This window comes from Oxyura jamaicensis, chromosome 5 (genome assembly GCF_011077185.1).
Source record: "Oxyura jamaicensis isolate SHBP4307 breed ruddy duck chromosome 5, BPBGC_Ojam_1.0, whole genome shotgun sequence".
Classification (NCBI taxonomy): Eukaryota; Metazoa; Chordata; class Aves; order Anseriformes; family Anatidae; genus Oxyura; species Oxyura jamaicensis.
The window spans coordinates 46,935,217-46,957,126 of record NC_048897.1 but is presented as its reverse complement, the minus strand read 5'-3'; the positions used below and the strand labels follow the sequence as shown (position 1 = coordinate 46,957,126).

The 21,910-nt window shown below is 41.6% G+C and overlaps 1 protein-coding gene across 1 annotated transcript in view; it reads left to right on the top strand.

Annotated features, from left to right (window-relative positions):
* BRF1 (BRF1 RNA polymerase III transcription initiation factor subunit) overlaps positions 1 to 21,910 on the top strand; it is a 170,613-nt gene that overhangs the window by 34,007 nt on the left and 114,696 nt on the right. The window contains exon 3 of the mRNA XM_035326804.1: positions 10,044 to 10,217. Coding sequence (XP_035182695.1) covers positions 10,044 to 10,217 — 174 coding nt within the window. The remainder of the gene's footprint in view (positions 1 to 10,043; positions 10,218 to 21,910) is intronic.

The following is a 21,910-nucleotide window of genomic DNA, read 5'->3' as shown; positions in this document are numbered from 1 at the left end:
TAAACTTTTTTTCTTAGATGTTCTTCGTATGTATGACTCTAGCTAATAGTCACTGCAGTGCAGCGGAGAGGTAATTGCTCAGCTGCAGTCACTCGATTGCTTCTGCTCTTGTCTCCATCTCCTTGCCCTCACCCAGCTGCAGTTCTGGCCAGGGGATACCTCCAGCTCCTGCCTCCTCCTCACCGGAGCGGATCAAGTGCAATTACTGGGGTTCCTGCCTGCTTCCGCCGTGTCCGCAGGACTCTGAAAAATGGCTCCTGTCAGTTTTCCGTTTTCACTCTTCTTTGCCTTGCAAAAGCCCTGATCCACAGGGAAGGCACTAGAACTTGCTGTCAGCGAGCAGATAACATTGTGCTGATTTATACGCCCTTCACATCTATGAAGTTTTCCATTGCAGCAGTGAATCCTGTTGTGTTCAGTCCTCACTTTTGTTTCGTTTTAAAGGTTCTGACAACTCTTAGCAATAGGCATCAGATTCTGTTCTCATGTGATGCTGCGTTCTTGAATTTCCCTAGTTCTGTAGATTGGACAAAGTTGTTTGTTACTTAAATGCTTTTTGCTTTGTAGGTGGGAAACAAGCTCTGATCTCTCTAATCATACTCAAATTACTTATTGTTTTTTAAAACTTAAAAAAAAAATCCAAGCTGCCAGATTATTTCATGAGCATTTTTTTTTCTTGCAGTAATGGAGAAATTTTGGGTGGCTGAGCGTAGTGCTTGGATCAGCAGTAATGCTCTGTGACAGCAGAAATATTTCATTTCTTGTTGTGACAAGAGTAACAATTGGTAATTGGTAAGTGTGGAGGGGAAAAAAAGCTTTCCGTGCATCTAGGTATAGACAAATCAGAAAAACTGTCATTTAAAATGTAATTAAAAAAAAATCACTGTCCAAATAAACCAGAGGAATCTTAAAGCACAGCCTAACTGATGGTGCTGTCAGAAGGGAGCCTTGCATGCTCAATAGCTACCATGACCTAAAAGCTCCTGATATCCTAATTTTTTCTTTCTAATTCCCGCAATGTCAGGTAAGTAAGGGCATCTTATATTAATCACGTGTGTGCTCTCGATTCTTGCCAGTGGTGCGGCCTTCCAGCTGCTTCAGCTTTGAAACAGACTTACATCTTACGTGAGTAAAAAACTCAATTGACAAAACTTCAGGAAAAAAAGGGCCCAAAACCCAACCACCTGAAGGATTTCAGTGCACTAACAACTAAATGAACGCATTAGCACGTATTTAAGCTGTGATAAGGCAGGCTCTTGTGTAAGCAGGTTGGATCAGAAGAGCAGCAAGGGCTGGGAGCAGTAGCAGAGAAGCGGGAGGAAGTGTAGGTATTGTGTGTACGCTTCTCTTTGACCCACTTAGGCTGTGCTCTCACACCGGCTTTAAGTCGATCCACGTGTGTGCTGCTGCTGACAGCAGTTCTCCTCGCCCCAGCCACCTTCCGCCAGTGTCAGGGCTTGGGAGGCCACTTGTTGAGTTATGGGGAGCTGCTCCAAATGAAAACTTTCTGTTCTTTGGGCTGATTTTCAGCAGGGCAGGTTCCCTCCTCCCTATCAGCATGCAGTTGCCTAAATAAATGTAGGGCTGGAGGAGGGAGCGCTGCCTGCAGCAGTGGCTTGGGCTTCAGCTGGACTCGGTTGTGATGCCGTGCCTTCAGATGTGAGTGATTCAACCACATGTTGCTTCTGTGGCTGTTTTTTTTAATGTTGGCATCAAGTGTGGTTTTTCTACTTGTGATAGCAGAACAGAAGTGAAGTTCTGTAAGGATTTTGTTAGCAAAAAGTTCTGTAGCTGGATTTAAAAAAACAAGTAAATAATAATAAAGGATAAGAAGCAGGCAAGCTACTGTCTAAGGATGATGGGGCAAGAGAGCAATAGGTTAGGCACAGCCCTTCAATAAACTCTAGGGCTTCAGCAGCCTGTTGTTGAACCCTGAGTAGCATTTAGATGGATAAAATGCAAACAAGTCTGCAGCAGCAGAAGTACCACCTGCGAGGGGAGCAGGGTTCCAGGAACTCAATGCAGCAAATCGGAGGAGCTGCTCACAGTGCCAAGGTTTTCAGAATTGTAAGGCAAATGAATTCAAATGGCCAGTTGCTGTTGCATGAAAAGAGCCTGTCCCACGTGGGAGTGATATCATATAGTCAGGGAATGGAGAAGTGGTTTGGGGAGGGAGTTACGTGGGCATTTCGCAGGCCTGTTTTGGCATTAATGGAATACAAGGACCAAATCTGAGGGAATGAATACTTAAAGAAGTACAGATAAGTGCTGGGAAGAGATGTTAACAGCAGATTTTCTAGGTGGAAGAAAAGTAGCTTAGTATCAAATATTTAAGAAGTAGTTGGGGCAGTGACGACTATTTGCATTTTTAAGCCATTAATCGTGACGGCGCCTGCTAGCTCTCTGTAGCTGAACGAACGAGCCTCTGACACAACAGAAGGGCTCCTTCACTGGGAGGGATGGGGAGCTGCAGCTAGAATTTGGGGTGCTCCCGTGGGAGGCTGAAAGAATGGTTTAGGTGGATGTCAGCAGGCAGGGAACTGAGTGCTGCAGGTCTCTGCACCGAGGTAGTCTGGTTCTGGCCATAAGAAGGTAAAGTGGAGGCATTTAAATGGGTTTGTGTTATTATTATTATTTTTTTTAATTTCACAAGGATTGTTTCACAAGTTTGATTTTTTAGTGCATGCCCCCAGTCGTGCAGGCACAGCTGCAGGAACACCCAGGGAAAAGGTCAGGACCCCCCTCATCGCACAGAGACCCCAGTGGCAGCCAGCTCCTCCCGGAGCTGCCTCCAGAGCACTCAGTCCTGAGCCCCACACCTCTCCCGGGGGATCTGGGGCTCGTCCTGAGGAAAAGCACAGGTCCTTGGACCACAGGGAGCAGCAGTGGGTTCGGGGTTTGGGGCTAGGCTGAAGTTGAGCAGAGCGTGGGGGTGAGGCTGCCATCTTACATCACTCTCCTAGTAGGCAACGAGGTGTTTCTGGGAATGACCCTTAGCCATCCTTGATAAAATTAAAGCTGTTGTGCTAGGTCAGCGCTGCTATAATGCCCTGCTGTGCTGCTGCTTTTAGTGCTCCTTGGCCGTTTTCCTTGCAGGCTCGCAGAGATAAAGCTGCTTCTCACTTGCCTGTGGTGCCAGTTGCTGGAAAGGCTCAGTGTGATCGCTGCAGTCAGCGCTGTGGTTTCCTCCCTTCCTCCCGCCATTGTTTGGCCTTTAAATGTTTTTCTTGTCTTTGATCATGGGACCCTACTCTTGATTAGGCTTCTGGGACCGGCCTTCATAAATGTAGCCCTGCTGATGTTCCTGGACTTTCCCTGTTGTGGCTTTGTTTGTTTGTTTTACTCCTTTGTAATACAAACAGCACAGAAGCCTGGCATGGAGCAAAGAGCAGGAAATTCATTCAGGCTTTGAGCTGCGACTTACTGAAATTGAAAGATATGACAAAGCATGCAGGGATGCCCAGACATAAAAACTGCTCTTTTTCCCTTTTCAGGGAGTTCTTTTGGTGAGCTTTTTCAAAGCAAGAAAATAAAAGGAGCGTAAAACCAAACGCAGAATGAAATCTGCACGTAAAATTCAGTCAGTAAAGTAATTCAAATTCTGAAAATGAATACCCAAGTAAAAGTCACCCAAATCATTTCCTTTAATAGAATCTAGTGTTTGTTACCATCACAATCCCTTTTCGCAGAAAAGGATTAGTGCTGTTAACACGACTCCATCGCCCGATTCAGGTACCGTTAGTTTCCAGAGCCCCTCGAGCAAATTGCAGACGGGGAGGAAATCTTTATGCTTTGATTTTGATGATGCAGTTTAGTATTGTAATAACAATTCATTTAAGCTCTGGCTGTGTACTGCCTGTTATTTCCCTGGAAACTTATGAAACTTATGAAAAGCGCTACCTTGAAATAGCAGCAGTACAGTCTTCGTTGGTCTGAGGGAAGGGCTGCGGATGAGCAGGCAGAAGGCAGATGAGAGTAATAAATAGCTGCAGCTACTTGACATAACTGACTTTTAAGGGATCCAAGAAAAGGTATGACTCCTCCTGAAGAGTGGAAAAGAATAAGATGTTTCTCTAGTAACGAGATCATAAAAGACAGAAAATTGCTTGGAAAGAATGGGTCTGATTTTTTCCCCATTTTTCTATTTTGCTTCTATAAAAACTGGAGCTGCAGTTTTGCTATCAACTGCCACTTGTGTAAGCTTTTCCTATTACCAAGTTTTTCTCTGAATCTGTTTTTGTGGCAGTGATTGCTAACCTCTACATTTTGTTTTGTAAAAACAAGTTTCCTCGGTCCAAAGCATGTAAATTTTCTGAACTGAAAGGACAGGAATTCAGCTGTCCTATCTGAACTTCTCGGTTTGAGGCTTACATGCGTGTCTAAAGCACTGAGATTGGCATCAGCTGAGAAGACATGAGAGTGTTTGTTTCTTTCAGCGTGCTGGGAGTTAGATGGGTAGAAACACTTTTTTTAGTACACTTGGAACTAAAACCAGAAAAGGGCCTTTTGTTTTTAGATGCAGATTCAGGAGCGTGATAAACTTTACTACTTGGTAGCCTGGGAACTTGATTTTGTGTGCTGCTTACAGAAGCACAAGCTTCTTTTTATCTCTTCCTTTTTTTTTTTTCTTTCTCTATTCCTCACCCTGCCCAGTATGATATGCCTTAGAGAAGTAAATGGGAACTGCTTGATATCTGTCCTACACATCATAAAAATTCTGTTGTTTCTAGACTTTTTTTTCTTTCACTCTTTAAAGGAAAATAAATTTACTGTTTTACTGGTGAGGGAGGGGGGAGGATTTTTGTAACCTTGCTGATGGGCTTGTCCAGCCTCTAAAAAGACAGTTCCTGGTCCTTTTCCCAGAGATCCAGCCACCATTTTAATGCCATCACTAAATTGCAAGTGCAGCATGAAGTGTAAGCTTTGATCTTATCAACTATTTCTTCTGGTTCAAAAAGAAATCCCAGGTTCTGTCAATGACCTGTAAGGCCCAAGAAAGGAAACTATTTTTGTACGCTACTGATACACAAAAAATGTACGTAATGGGGGTGTGCTTTACTTTTGTCTTCTTCTTGTCTGCTTGTTCTTGTCTTGTCTTGCAATTTAGAAAAAACACAATATGCATTTATGACCATTTCACATGATGGTATTACTTTATCATACTGAGATAGTAGTTGCCAGTTTTTTGTGTTGTCCTCTCAAGCTTTTTTTTTTATCCTTCTACTGGGTATAATGGATAAGAAAGTCAGAAAGTTGTCTTGTGTTTTGTTTTATAACACAGAGCATGGTACGGCTTAAAGGTAAGTTCTTTTCTTTTCCAGCCAGTAGAGCAATTCAATTTATTTGATGAGTTTGTAACACTGCGGTGTAATCTGGTGAACACTGGGTTGAGCAGATTGCTAATAAATTGCATTGCGATGCTGGATATTCCTACTGTCTTGGCTGAGATCATAAGGCTTGCTGCATCCTTGCAGAGAGCTGGACCAGCTAGCTGCACGCTGGGACCATATGGTCAGACCAGCAGCATGGGCATCAGCCAGCACTTCGGGCTGATTGAAGCCGTGCTGGTAGGCGTAGAGCAAACTAGAGATAGTCAGGAGAAGAACAAGAAACAGCAGGTTATAAAATGCCACCCGGCTAGCAAGGAGCAGGGGGAGTGGAAGTACATCCAAAGGCTGGTGGACATATATTGTGGGTTTGCTGGAGGGAATTACTCATCTTCTGAATCCCAGAGCTGGCAGCTTCTCGGCAGTTCCTCCCTGCACTGCCCGTACTGCTGCGGTAGCCGCTCTGAATGCTTAGCAGGCTTGTAGATACCATCGCATTCCTACGAGGGCTTTTCATGTTGAGCACCAGCAGTACGAATGGGAGTTTGGTCTCAGTTCATATTTGTCTTTCTTGATGCTATCTGGAGTGTCGTACAGAGAATTTGTTTTGATGAGTTATTTTCTTATGCCCCATTTTTCTTAAGTGTGAATGTCTGCTCTTCAGATGCCAACAGTAAAATTGCTGTACTTATAGTTAAATAAAATATAACATCTATATTTTCAGCTCTGGAAATACCAAATTGGTGAGATTGGCAGAACAGAGTATATTGCTTTGTGATTTCCATTTGGTTGTCATCTGGCTGAGCTGCGGGCACTGTACAACAGTTTGATACTGCAGTACTGGCACAAAAACTGTTTAGCTGATACCTGCCTTCTCTTGGCTGTTACCTTTTGAGTGGAAATGCTTCTTGAAATTGTGGAAGAACCGGGAGGAGTACAAGGGACCTGATGTTCCCTGTGTAGGAATCCAGAAACTCAGTTAATAATGGTAACTCTTCCAGCTCTTTGCTGCTGCTGTTGTTGCATAAGGTAGCAGGAGAATAGAAATTTGTTGTCATGTTAAATTCAGGGCAGGAGGGAAACCCAACATATCTTTTGATCTTCCTTTGGTAAATAGGAGACTGGTTGCAGAATGTAAATGTTTATCTTAGATGATGATGCTATAAATAGTACATTTATCCCTCTTCTGTAGCAGATGAGGACAAAACCAAGTTAGTCATCGAGACACACATCGCTTCTAAGATGCTGCTGCTTGTTCTGCATAACGTTGTTTGTTTGGGGGGTCACTGGCAGAATCACAGCTGTTGTATTTTTGCTTGAGCTGTCTGACTGACATAATACTGCAAAGCAGCTTGAGGAAGTACCAGCACACAGATCTAAAGCCTTCACTGGTCTGCAGAAGGCTGTGTACAGCACGTAATGAAACAGCATTTCCTAAGTGGGATGAGTACCTTTCTGGGCTCTGGGATCTCTTTGGCATTTGTCCGCAGACAATGACTGGCTACCCTGAAAGTAATTGCATTTTAAAATACTGATGCTGGGTGAAAAGCTCAGCTAAAAAAGCGTACGTTACTCAAACAAGCATACTGTTTGCCTAGGATGGATTACGATGAATTATATTTCAACATTTGAAATGAAGGTTAAATACTCAGAGAATATTAATGGTAGCTTGGGGGTGAGGCCAGCTAATAGGAAAGATTGCTTTTGGGGAAAGAAAAAATAAAAAATCACCTTCTTCAATGTTGTTCTCTTGTCTTCTGGTGTGTTGTTTCTCTGGAGCGCCCTGTGAGGTGTGGAGCTCTGCCTGTATGGGAATGGAGTTCCTGGGAGGAGGAATGCCTCATAGTGGGGACAGGCCAGGGGGGTGCTGGAGTAAAAACCCACATGGACACTTGTCCTGTTGTGCTCTGCATCTCCATCTCACTTGGGCTGGTCCCTGGTGCGTGTCCCAGACTGCTCTGGTGGCGATGTGGCAGGCTTCCTCGTCACCTCTTGTGTGCACCCCGCGGGTCCCACCGCCCTGGGGAGCCAGGCAGGCCCTGCGGGCCTTCTGCCTTTGGCCCAGGAGGCCTTCAGGAGAGCAAGCGGCTCCTCCCGGGCACAGGAGCCACTGCTGCTCTTATGTTTGTTATGAAAGCTTTACTCAAGTGTTGTCCGAGATTTGCTTTTAAAACTTCTGGAATTGTTTCCTGTTACCAGTTGCCTTTGTGACTTTGAAGATGTTGAGTCGGAGGGAATGACGTGCTCTCGCTGCTGAGGTGATTCCGGTCTGGATCTCCTGAAGCTGGAGAGGCACAGTGGTGTGGTCAGCTCTCCTTGTTTCTTCATTTATTTTTAAGTGGTTGTACATCTGCATGTAGTGCATAAAATCTCTACAGATAACATTTCTTTGTGTCTACATCTTGGCTGGAGAAAACGTGACCAGAATGGAGAATACCACCAGTGAAAGACACTTCTGACCTAAGAGCCCTAATGGTTTCCTGGGGGTCACAAACCACAGGGGAGCTTCTCCTTGCTGCTCCTTGCCTGTGCTTCATGCTCTGTCAGATAGATGGTGGATTGCTTCCGATGGCTCTTTCTCTGTTGCCTGTCTGTCCTCTTGACCCAGAGGCCTGGGCAAGGTGGAAAAATAGTCTTGGAAAGCAGAAGTCTCTGCAGTCTGTCCCCTTGTCCTGGGGCTCGCTAGCTACATAGCTTCTGCTGTCACTTCTGTGCTGTGGTGGGGTGCTCTCAGATGTAAGGGTCTGTAAGCTTTGGGGATGTCCACAGCTCCTTGTTTTTCCTGTGTGAGGAAAGGGAAGAGGGTGGCTGAAGAGGAGATGGGGTCCCAGTGCCCAAACTGGGGGAGACCTGGGGCCGCCTCTGCTGGCTGTAGCTTGAGCACTGCCCTCGTGTCACTGCTGGACCAGGACCTGCTTGTGTCTTGCCTTCTGCTCTACAAGGTGGGTCTCTCGGGATCAAGTTGTGTGGATAAAACAGGAAGCTTATCTGATAGGAGGTAGCTTTCCCTAGCCTCACTGATCCTCACTGGCCTCTGCTTATTCAAGGTTGTAGTTCTCAAGGGTAAGTGATTTTTTTTTTTTGCCTGTAGTTGAGAACAAACTGATTCTGTGTTAGAGGCCCAGAAGCCCAGAGCCTGCTTCAGAGTGCAGGTCGTAGAATGTGAAATAAAACTTGGGGAGGGAGAAGCGCTAGGTCGTATCTTAATTGTGGGGAGATGTGGTGTTCGTATTTGAGACTCTAAGGCATCAAAGCCACCAGTCCAGTGCCTGCTGATGTTAATGGAAAAGCAATTCACTTAATGGGCTTTGGAATACTCTTGGGTAGCTTATTGTCCCAGTACCTCCTGTGGAAGGTGATGTATCCTTCCTGTCATTACTACTTCATCCAAATGTGTCGTACCCAATTGCCCAAAGTGACTTCGTGCGCTCACCAATGAGATCTCCTCCAACTGCCATCCCTACGGAGAGCAGGAGCTGTAGCTTTGTAGCTTCTGTTCGTCCAGAGTTTTTCTGGCCCCAGTGGGTTTCTGGAGTCACTTTTTATTAAAGCCAAATTGAGCCAGTGCTGTTGGTAGAAGGTTGTTCAGAGGTTAAACGTTTTACCATGTTATTAGTGATGATTATGTAGGAAATTTGCATAAAATTAAGAAGTGCAGTGTTTGCAGGCATTGTTGGGGTAAGAGTTGTGCAGTCACCATCGCTTTCTGCAGGAAAGGTTGCTGAGGCACGCGCAAGCTTTGTGCCCGCTTCAGCAAAGCTGCTTCTGACATCTCTGAAGGGAACAGATGAGTGTTTCCTGTAAATATGCATACTGGAAACATCTGTCCAGCACATTGAATTAAAGGATTTTTCTTGATGTGCTGTCTGACCCCTTTATGCTGAGGAACTTCAGTACTGTTTTCCTCATGACTTCCCCCCATATTTTTTCTTAAGCTGTCTTTTCGGTGCACTTTTTTGTAGCTGGACTTGTGAGAATGGACTGAATCTTGCTTTCCACATCTGTCTTAGCAGCTGTACCGCTTCCTGCAATGAATCATCTGAAGCACTTTTTTTTTAATTATTATTATTTTGTTTAAGGGTGAAGGCACATTTGTTTTCCTGGAGCCACAAACGAGTCTCCGCAGTCTGGCAGCCAAGCCTTAAATGAAGGCGCTGCTGTGAAAGTGTTCGGAGGAAGGAAGTGCCTCCCTATCAGTTGTGATCACAGACAGGCTCTGAGAGCAGCCCCTTTCCTTATGGGTTTAGGCTGTGGTCAGAGGAACTTCAAACTTCATCACCTCTTGGAGAGATGCAGCAAAATGTCTCATTTGTTTGCATGTTAACATCAAATCTGACATGATCTGATGTTTTCAAAAGCTCAGCTCTGTAGTGCCGATTTTCAGACTATTTGGGGAGGGGTGTGTAATCTTTCTGAGGTGTCTTGACTATATTTTTGATCCTTTATTGGAATGATCTTTGCAACTTAATTTTCTAGGGCTCATTGCTTGAATACATTTCAGTTTAGGAGTGCAAATCCAGGCTTTTTTTTTTTTTTTTTTTGCCTAACAATGATGTAGCTCCCAGGAACTTGGTCCATTGCTGTGTTCTAACTTTTGTATTTAACACAGAGGTGAAATCCAAAGTCCACCCTCTTGGTTTTGTATTCAAACCCCACCCTGAAAAGCACTTCAATTACCAAGTTATTAAAAATATTTTTCCTTGTTGATTTTTCTAGGAAAACGTCAGATTCACCACTTGGGAAACCAGCTTCAACTGAATCAACACTGTCTGGATACTGCCTTTAATTTTTTCAAGATGGCTGTGAGCAAGCACCTAACCCGGGGGAGAAAGATGACCCATGTAATTGCTGCATGTCTCTACCTGGTGTGCAGAACAGAAGGAACTCCTCGTATCCTTTCACGCTTGTGCAATCTGAGAGTTATCACTTGGTCCCCTAGGTAATACACCTATGATGGAGGGCAAAAAGTTCACTGTTCAAGCAGTGACAATAAAAACCATACTTCTAGCAAGTTAACTATTCCAGCTAGATCTCTTTTTTTTCTAAATTTGAAAAGGTAAGTGTTTAGGACCTCATTTTATGACTGTTGGTTTTGTATAATGAAGAGAGTGGGATATTTTCCCATGGTTCAAGTAAAATTCTTCCCTTTCTAAATAGACAATGCTTAGTATTATTTTCAGGGATCCATAAATTTAAGTCTGCCTACCCTTAGTAACTTAATTTTTTGTTTCTCAACATTTTCTTCTAGTGTAAAACTGTTTTTTCCTGTGCTTTGCTAGGAATTCTTTTTTGTTTTTATTAAGAAAAACAAAAAAACAACTAAAAATTAACCACAAGCCTCATGCACTGTCAGCATTAAAAAGCAGATCTCAGCTCCATTGGGATTTCCAACAAGATACTTAGATTTCTTTCTTCTAATGCTTGTGGGAAGGACTAACACTACTGATTGAGTTTCAGGGGAAAAGACATTTGATAAGTTCTGAAATTTGCTTAAAGGTCATGCAAGAAGTCAATGGCTGGAGATGGCACAGGTTAGAGTTGCAAGTGAGTACTCTTTGCTCTAGACATCAATATATTTGATTTGTAAATATTATTTTAAATCTCTATAAACTTAAATACTGATGGGTATTCAAATTTATTTGCTTTATGTATGTTTTTTATGTTGTGTTGCAGTAACTGCAATTTGGAGTTTAGTATCATGAACCCAAGAGAATACAAGCAATTACTTCAGTATTATTTTGGCTGTCCTTTTCTGCTTTAAAGCGGTTTGTGCATATCATCAGTATTCTATTTGTTTTTTTCTAGATTGCTTGTTTTCATTCTATATTTCTTTTAGCAGTTGAGCAGCTTATCTTTCCTTTTAGGATCTGAGTTATTTTTACTTCTGAGATCTACCTTCAGTATCTTAAAATTTGTGTTTTCTGATAATGTTGTAGTCATCATGTTTATATGTTAAAAAACAAAACGTTTTTGCAGGAATAATGGAACTTAAAGGAAGACTTGCCTATTACACTAATCTTTTCTAATGTAGTCTTGTGCAAACTTTGAATGGTATAACTGTTACTGTAAAGACAGTGTTCAATTAGAAACATTGCCACTTCTTTAATGCTTGTGTCACATTTTTAAAGTAATTTATAATCATTATCTGATACTACTAAATCATAGCCTAACCATAATATACAAATCCGTTTTTCCTCATTGGCAGTATTTGGAACAGTAAGACCTGTAGTAGGCAAGTAGGTACATTGTAAATGCAGCAGCTATCTGTGCAACAAGTGTAGCTAACTTCTCTAACAAACAAGCAACAATTCTTGCTTGTTTGACACGTCCTCCTTTAAAGTAATTCAGCATGTATCTCAGTTATGTGCAATATGTACTGGTCTGGTCAACACTTCATAAATACCTAAATACATTTTCCCACCTTTTTTGTTAAATATAGGTCACTTCCTGTATAATCTTGCATATAAAACAGTAGAAGTATGTTACGAATAAGACTACAAAAATAGTCTCTCTTTTTATATTAATATCCCCCAAAACTCCATTTTTACGTGCCTGGTTACTGTATGGCCTGGGAATCAAGACGTAATAGTGCGTGACTCTATGGCTCAGTTCTTTCAGTGCTGATTTTTTTTTTAAATCAAACTTTACTTTGTTGTTGATACAAAGAATTTAACTGTGATACTTTGGGAGAGTGAGTTCAGGTTCTGCCTGTGTTCTGCCAGTTTGTTTCTCTCAATTTTTTTTTTTTTAAGTGTTTTAAGGTAAATGTAGTGCAAAAACCAACCCCAGATTACAGATTCTGAACATTGAATCATATATTGCTTTTCTGGTTTCTTACCCTTTCATTAGAATTTTGAAAATCTGAGAGAGACAGGTACATACTGCTGGCCTTTGAAATTAAAATACATTCAGATCTCCACAGATTAATTATAATTATCATTATTATTGTGTTATATTTGTTTCCAGCCTAGATCTGTCCATGTACAGAAGTGCTATAGGAGGCAGACTTGCTCCCACAGCAAGGAAGACCAAGAGCAGGTATAGAGAATGGCAAAGCAATGAGATGCTTTAGCAAGAACAAAGATGCATGTTCAGGGTAGTAAGCCTGCACTTGGTTTTGGTCTTGTGGAGAAATCAGTAGAGGACAGCATGCAAAGAGAAGAAATGTGATGTACAAAATATATACAGTATTTGTAACACTTTTAGATTTATATAATGCTGCTAAGTAGATTTACAGACTTTAAAATGTTCATTGTCATTGTGTTGGGTATAGAACGCTTAGGAAGAAATTATTTGGGAGAAGTTTAGAAAAGGAAGTTAAAGACTTTGAACATATTTTAGAGGAAAGATAACACAGAAGAAGATGCAAAGAGCAGCATTTTTGGAGCTTAAAGATAATGCCTTGGTTTTGGGTGGCTCGACTGAGTGGAGTGACTGGAGTCGTAGAGGCAAGAGAGATTAGATGGGAACAGATCAGCCTTTGAAATGGAAGACCGTGCATTTAAAATAAATATCTATGATGGCAGAAGGAGCAAAGTATGTGTCCTGGGGAGTTAGAGTCAAATATAGCCAGGAGCTGAAGTGATGAGAAGTGCACTCACCAGTGGCAGGACCAAAGGAGTGGGAAGCGTTTGGAGAGGGAGAACAGTATTTAATTGTCTGCATTGAACTCAGTTTGAGGGAATGGAATGTATTTATCTTATGTGGATATCTGCTTATTCTTCTTTTTTCATAATGTACGTGTTGCCAGCCAGCCTCTGTGAAAATGTGATGAAAACTCTAGCCAAGTCTGCTGGTGCAGTCGGAATTATGCCTGAATAACCTCAGCCTGAAACAGAAAAACATTAAATTCTCCTTGTTTCTTATGAGTTGTTTAATAGTAAAATGCAAAATATTCATGTAATACAAATAAAAATGTGTTTTCTTTAAGTTATAGAACTATTTTTTTCAGCTTCAAAAATGATTACAAGTACAGCTTTTATTTACAGTTCTTTGGAAAGATTAATACTTCATGTGAGATCCGAGTTCATTTTACATCTGTTTATGGCTTTTAGCTTATTTGACACAGAAACCCACAATGCAGTAACTTTGACATGGCTTTTCCTTTACCTTGTTTATGTTACTTGTCAGTGTTAATGCTCCAAAGGAAGATGGCTTACTAGCCATTAGCTGAATTCGGGAGGGGTTTCATCCTTTGGGCGAGCTACCTATCAAAGCTTTCATTTATTATTCTCTTTACAAAACATGTCTGTGTAATCAGTGTCAGGGAAAAGGAAAAATAAAAATCTGTATGAAGGGGTTACTGGTTTTAAACCATCGGGTCTGATGGAGCTGGTTGCTGTCCTGCTGGGGCTGAGCAGCTCTGAGCACTTCCAGCGACATCTGACTTCAGCTGGCACTGCGAGCGCTCAGGGCACTGCCGACTACGGCTGGTAATTTGTTTCTTGGAATAGTAACAGTCCTCGGTTGTTTCTCTTTAATGTTTTGAACAGCTTTTCCACCCCTACATACGTTTGAATGGAAACAAAGGGCTCTTTCGCTGGTATTGCTGTTCCCGAGAGGGAGAAGTTGGGAAGCGCCAGGCCGCGCTTGGAGTGACTTAGGGCCGGGCCGCAGGCTGCGGCTGCCCCGGGGTCACCCAGAAACAATGGGAGGCTGGCTAGGGTTTTCCAGGTGGGATATGGGTTTGTTTAAATCGAGGCACATTTCATTTTGTTTGTGATCCTTTTTACTGCGATAAAAACTACGAGTGTCCACAGTTTTGTTTGTAATATTTTCCAGTGCTACCACCTGGGCTTTTTATGAGTAAAATTTCGCATGGTAAATATCTTTTATCTCCATCACCACCTTTTTTTTTTCTTTTTTTTTTTTTCCCCTCTTTGATGCTCTTTGGAAAATGCACCCTTAGCTGTAAACCAAATCCTGTCATATTAGACCTTAGTAAATAAAACCTTTTCCACATGAGAGGAGTCCTCACAAAGTTCCCTCACCAGCTATCTTGTGTAAATATCCCAGTGTTTGCCTGCAGAGGTAAGTTCAGGGCAGGTTTTTCCCCCGGGCAGCCTTCTTAGCTTGATGTTGTCCATGTTATTCAGGTAGCTTCAGCGGTGTTTTGTAGTCAGAGGAAAGACGGGGGCTCCTCTTGTGGTCAGTGCAGAGTAGGCAAATGAGACGTGTTCTCTGGATTGTTCATGGAGAGCCTTTCTGCCAAGCATTGAAGAAAAACACCTCTTAAATGTAAGTGTTGGGAGTATAAGGCTGACAGGAGAAAGTTTGATGCCTTGGTTTCTTGTGTAAAATTGTGCTGGGTTAGAAAGTGTCAGGCTCTTTTCCTCCCCTGCTTCCTCTGCCCCTGAGGCACCCTTTTGTTTGAGGAAGGATCATGGAGGCAATGCAGGATGCCAGCAGGCAAGAAGGATTTGGGAAAAAAAACGGGCATCTCCTCACTGAATGGGGCAGTACTTTGTTATTTCCTATTTGTCTGCAGTACTTGCACTCTATTGCCAAGCTATTTGAATGCCTCCCGGTTTAATGTGTTTATTTTCATGTCACAGTAAGGGAAGTTGAGAGTATTTATCTTCATTTTCCAGGTGCAGAACTGAAGCTAAGTGACACATCCAAAGTTACCCAGAAAATCTGAGATGGAGTAAGGAATTGGTTTTTCTCCTGGATTAGGCACTAGCCACTGAACCTTTCTTCCCTTTTTGGATTTTGCAAGAGGTGTTCTGCTAATTTCCTTTAGAGCAATATCAGGTTCTATTGGTTTCCATACTGTTATGGGAAGTTTTGTGTAGCCTCACCATGAGAGCCTTTGATGGATACATTATTTGTTCCCCTGCTAACACTTCAAGGTCCATCTTAGCAAGGAAAAGGGCAAGACTTTTTTCTTTATTAGAAATGAAAATTTAGATCTCCAGCAATCTGTTGACCTCTGCTAAGCTTCCTGGAAGCCAGCAGGCCCTAATGTTCCCAATTAAAAAGTTAACTTTTGAAATTAGATATTTTTTTAATCAACAAAATTTCAGAGCTCTAGTTAGGCAAGCTAATAAAAATGGTTTCTATTTCTCTTTGGTTATGGACTGTCTATTTAGTCACTGACCTCTTGATTAAATATGATTGCATTCAAAATGTGGTTTGTCCAAGTGCTGAATTTGACAAAGGCACAAGATATTAAAAACTGATTTTAAATTGTATAGTTAAAAATGCATGTAATATTCACAAAAGTGGCTTCATTTCACTGTTTGTTTTTTTTTTATGGTAAAAGATGCTGTGGTCTTACTTCCTAGAAAGGTGCTAGGACTGAAAATCTTAGAATAGCCTTGTCTACTTCACTTCAGAATGAAGTTTTAAAATTGGAAAGCTTTTTTTTTTGTGGCTGGATTTTAATTGGGAGAGTTTCACCCTGTTAATGAAAACTTTTCATGTTAAATACAGTGCAGCTGTTGTTGTCCCATATTAGTTTCATCTATTTCCAAAGAGCTCATGTATTTTGTAGTATGTGGCTTGTGTGATTCCTATTTGATACCACAGGAGAAAGTGTTGAGAGTTATAAGGAAGAAGGCTGGTACAGCAACAGAAATTTAGTTTCTGCACCTCTGTTTCTCTCCTGGTTCTCCATCCTTTCCAACCCTTTCCTCCAGCCAGGGTTGGGATCGTTGAATTTCAACAGCAGGACTCATGACCTTTTACGTGTAGTGAAAGAAAATCATATTTTTTCACTTGACAGTAATGCTTCACACTTTTTTGCCATATAGAGAGATGCAAGTATGCTTCTGAGAGGATGTATTTTGTTTCCCATCAATGGGAAGGATAGACAAGTTATCCTTTCCATGTGCTCACTTGGTGTAGTATGCAGGCTTGTTCTGTCTCTGGTTTTGTCACAAATCTGAACCCATATAAAATGCTATTGAGATATTAACTCTGTTTTGGGAGGAAAATCTCTGTCCGCTGCTCTAGCTACTGCATATGGGTGCTTGTTTGAAAAGCACTGTCAACCTGTAGTCATCTGGGGCCGGTCCTCCATCTTCCAGGTGAGGCAGCTCCATTCTTATCCCCACACTGCAAGGGCTGCTCCTGGTGCTGCCCTGCACTGCTGGAGTTGCTGGGACAGTTGGAGCTGTCTCACTCAAAGGTATCTTGCCAGTCAGAGCCTGTGTTTCCCTTAGTTCTTGTGCCATACCTGTCAGTCCCCTATGAACATCTTTGTAGTATCTAAAATGTTGCTGGGTACTTTTATTTAACACTTAGTTTTGTTCCACATGTATCTGGTGGTCTGCAGTGTCTTTTAATGAGAATTATCTCAAGAAGAAAATGACCTGAAGCCTTTCAGACTGGTGGAATGGCTCTGCCACCTGAGGAACAGGGCTGGGGAGGTGGTAAGTGGCCCTCAGCTTCTCCTCTTGCCCTTCAGGGATTAAAAAAAAAAAAAAAAAGGCCGAAAGCTTCACTTATGTGTGACTCAGAAGTGTCAGGAAAATAGTGAGTGTGACTGGCAAACAGCATTACCCTGCAGGGTGTCCTGCCTCTGAAAGTTACTGAAGCTTGCCACAGGGAGACCATGATTTTAATGTGGAGGTTCTGTACTTGGGTGATTTTCTTTGTTCCTTTAAGATTTTGGAAATATAAAAAGGGAAGGGAGCCTTACATTGTGGAGTGTGTCAACTCAACATCTTGCTGTTTAAATTCCTGTGCTTAATGCCCGTTATGTATGCTGCAGGGAGGGAGGGGAAAAGCTGCTGTAAGTGCAGTAGTGATAATTGACCCACTTAAGAGAGCTGCTCTAATTTTGCATGTTACAGCATCCTGGAAATTCAGATAAGAATGTTGATCTCTCCAGCTAATAGGATTTCTAAATATATCATCCAGAAGAAGCAGGAGGACTGTAATTTTGCATGTCTGTGTGTATTGAGGCTAACGTTTTGTTTAAGAACTGCACACTCTGAAAATCTGCTCTTTTCTTAACTTGCTACTAACTCAGGATAGAAAAGTTATTTGACCTCTGGTGCTGGGGGGTGCGGGGGACACCTGGTCCTGCTCTCATCAAATGCGGCGTCAAAATTCTCACAGCTTCTGTGTGGAAGAGTGACCAACTTTTTCCCCTCGGGATGCTGGCACCCAGCAGGTGGCTCAAATTGTCAACTTTTCCATAATGCAGCGTTAAACAAAGCGTCTGCAGAGATAGAGGAGGGGGGGACAGGGTCACAAGATGGCCTATAAAGATTACAGATTAGGCAGTTTCTGATAGTTTTGCTATTTCTGTTTTCCCTATTCAAGTGAAATTTTGAGCAGTAAAGGTCAAAATAATCCTCTTCTGAAATTTGACTGCAGAAGTTTTTTTTCTCTGCTTTACAGAGCAGAGTGTTTCAAGTCTGTCTCTAGGCAGTTCTTTCTCCAAGCACACTGATGGATGTGACTGCTAAAAACAGAGCTTTTGCTCACAGTAGAGCTGTTGCACCTAGATTGTTTTTAATTTTTTGCAGGTACTTTGCCCTTTCCCATCGTACCTGCCCATACTGGGACAAAACCAGCTGTCGTTGTCCCTCTTTGGAAGAAAGGAGCAAGCTTTGTTCTGAAAACTTCTGGATTAGGCCCACTGAAGCCTTTGTTGCTGTTGGTTTGAGTTGCGATGTGGGCAGGTAGAACAAGTGCTTATTGTTTGGCAGCCCCGTGCTCTGTCACTGTGTCAGGCCTTGTGTAGCACAGAAATACTTCCAGCAGAAGAACCTGTGCCAGATTTTTTTTTTTATGCATGCAACATGGTCTGTTTAAATTGACTGCATGGTCTGCCCCCTTAGTAAGTGGGTTCCAGTTTGTGGTTTCTGAACGGATGAGATTGATGGTAAAATAAGGAAAGAAACAGAAAAGGGAAAGCTGTGGAGGCATTGGCAGTAGTGGGGTAAAAATACTAGGGGATGAAACCCTCAAATACCAGCAGCAGAGAATGGGGGTGAGGCTTTGAAACACGGCGGCAGAGACCCAGGAACTAATGAGGTGAGGGAAGGCAGGGCGAGTTCTGGGTGGATAGATGGGGTGATGGATGAGGGGAGGGAAACGTGATGGCAGAGGGGCCTCCTTAAGTGAAACAAATACAAAGGAGGGATGATAAGGAAGGGGATCCCACCTCTGATGTCTTTGACCTTCAGAAGTCCTTGCATGGTTGTGAAAATAAATATTTAACAATCTCTTAAAGCTTGTTTAAAAGAGGAAATGACTAGGTTGGCTCTGCTTAATTCAGAAGTTTCTCTCTGCATCTGAATTTTGCTGCTTATGTCAGCATAACCAGCATTATAAATGAGGAGTGTTTTGACCTGATGGGAGTTAATATGTTGCAAACACTAGCTAAATACAAAGCGGTGTGGTGTGGCCAGTCATTGTATAGCGTGTTATTGCTTCTGTCAGAGGATATGCTGGATGTGGTGAGGCATGTGGAGGAGAAGCTTCCTTTTCCTTCTCTGCACCCCCACCTTCCCCTTTTTTTGAAAGGAGAAAAAAAAAATTACCTGATGCTTTGTCTAAATAAATCCTGGCAGCAAACACGATCAATTACCGTTAATGCTTTTGATGCATTCGCTGAAAAATATTCCTGATTGTAGCCATCACTAATGATTTCTGCATTTTAATACTTTAGAAATCAATTAGAAAATTAAATGCTCTCTTCCATTAAAATCATTCTGAAGACTGTATATTTGCATTTTAATGCAGTAAGAATGATGCCTTAGCAGGCGAATTCGTATTCTTAAATAGTTTAATTAAGATAGCTAATACAAAATAGGGTAAATAAAATCCACTGAATTGAAAGCTATAAGCACTAATATGCTTGCTGTCGGCAAATACTGCTTTAACTTGAGGTCTTCTAAAATTCTTTCTACTTTCATCGTACTCTTAAGTCTTGCACTTTTTTTTTGTCTTTCACTTTATAATGTTGTGAGAATAAAGTGAAGGTGTATCAGAGAAACAGTATTACCTTTTGAATTTGTTTTGGAAAAGCACAAGTCATTTTCATGCTGCTCTTTTCTATCTTGGAAGTAGTCTTGAGAATGATTTCTTAGATCCGAATAAAGTACAAGCCTTTTAAAAAATTGGAAAACAAACAAAACTTTTCAAGAGCTATATTGTTTCTTCAGATGTTTGTCACTAGGATTTTGTTTGCATGCTGTAATCTTCATACACAAACTTCGTACTGGAAATGCTTCTCAATCAAAGATTTTTAGCAGTTTGTAATATGCCAAGTGTAACTCTGAGCTGAGCCTTTTCTAGCCTTCTCATTATTAGCCTGCCTTTATGGCAAGTCCATGTCCTTCCTCAAAGGAGAAAGAAAATATCTTCTAAATTTAACTGCCAGATTGGCTCGGTATTGTTGTAAGACTGAATGATGTAATACCCAATCACATGGTGGCTATATCTGCTATTTTCCCCCTTGAGAGAGAGAAAACTTTTCCATATTACTCAGTTTCAGCAGTTTGGGGGAAAATGGGAGTCTTAAATGAGACCCAAAACAACCAAAATCTTGATTTCTTCCAAGCTCTGCTTTTGAAGCCAAATGTTCCCCATGCCTTCTTTATTTTGACTTGCTAATTGGAAATAAGATGTTGAAGATAATGTGTGCTTTGAAGCTAGTGTATTGTGTATTTTATTTAGACTTGATCCTTTAAACATTTGACAATAAAACATAAATTGCAGAGCTCTCGTCTTTAGATCAGCTGTAAGTGAATCATTTAAGTTTTCAACATCCTTCCAGTCTGGGAGAAACACAGTAGTATCAGTAATGTTTTGACTGCATGTGTTGGTAAAGTGTTATGAGATTTGCTAATCAGTGTTTTTAAATGGAGATATATAACTGTTTCTTCAATGGTGGAGCATCTTGTCTGCCAAAAATAAGATCTTATGCCTAGACAGGGAGTAGGAATCAGTGCTCTTCAGATTCTTTTTGTATTGATAAGCAGGGAGGAATGGTAAATGTATCTGTAATATAATTTATCATACCACACACAAATTACTAATGATGGAAAGCAAGTTTTGAAAGAGGAGAAAAGCCTTTTAACTATATAGGCTGAAAAAATAATATGGTGAGAAAATTATGCATTAAAAATCCATATTCAGCAGTGTGACATGTACTGACTGAAAAGCGTAAGTATATTTAATTAAAAAAAAAAAAAAAAAGAACTCCAGACATTGCCGATGTCTTATTGTCAGGAGATTTTCTCACCTTAGCTGTTCTGCCATTGTGGTGGTGGGTTTTGTTTTTGTTTTTTGTTTTCATTCTGTAATTAGTCCTTTTAACTTTTTATTGTGCTTGTAGAGAGCCTTTTGGCCTTGCAGGTTCCAAGAGGAAACAAAGTTGTTATTGTCATCTCAGGTACTGTACTGTGTGGCCCAATCGTGGGACAAACAAAGAGCTGATGGTTCAAGTTAAACTGCAGAAAATTTGAGACGTTGCCTGAATGTGCTGGTTTGTGAGAAATTACCACCGTGTCCTTACTTTGCAAGGATTTTGTCCCCTTTTAGCTAACTTGCACTGAGCACACACTTTATTTTCCCCCTAATGAAGCCATGCCTTCAGAGTAACGAAATTCTGCCTGTTCAGCTCCAACGGCAGTTGGGCTGTAGATGCTCTTTTCTGTGACTTTCCCTGTTGGGCAAAAGAGCTGGGCAGTCTGCACTGAGAATATTTCCATTTCAAACGTGCTGTTGAAATTACCAGTGGGCCATCCTTCATCTTCAGGGAACTGAGGAAAAAAATGTAAAATAATTGTAAGTTATTACTGAAGAAGTCTTTTAAAGAAACATATGGAGTTTTCAGCTGCTGGGTCTCAGGTGGTACCTGACACTGGAGAACATCCTATTCTGTATTTATCTGGAGTTGAAAGTCTGGGTTTCCCATGTGAGTGCCATTACCTTCTGCAGGATCTAAGTTAAATTTTCTTTTCTCTATGACAATTTCTGGTCCTTAAAGGATTAGTCTTCTAGGGAAGGCAACAGATGGACTACATCTGTGCTGCTGTTTCTTAGGGACTCCCAAGTCACTACATTCTTACTGCATCTGGAGGACCCAGTTCATTGCCAATAATTACTTCCAGCACATATTCAGATAACACTTTCTCAGCTGAAAAATACTTTTGTATACTTTCAGTATTATATCTACTAGTCTCTGCTTGTTACCTTCCAGCTAGAATCTAGACTTCTGCTATGGCAAAGGAAAAAACCTCAAGTATTGGTTGCTACTCTGTTCATTCCTCAGTCCTGGAACTGATGGCTTCATCGTTTCAGCTGTTTCTTGAAGTCATTCAGTGATGAAACAAGGATGCTCCAGTCCTTGTTTTTTGCTGATAATATTGGCAGCCTCCCCAGTGGAGCTGTAAGCAAGTCACTTTCCTACTGTTGCAACTGGGAAAGTTGGAGCATGATCAGGAACCAAGAATGTTGGTTGAGGAGTAGTAGCATCCAGAAGCAGAGGACAGTGTTAAAAACAGAAGCTGCAAAAAATATTGCTCAAAAAAAAAGTACTTGTTCACGAGAATCCCTCCCACCAAAGCATTCAGAGGTGGAAGGGAAGAGAATATAGAGAGTTTTCCACCATTTTCCTA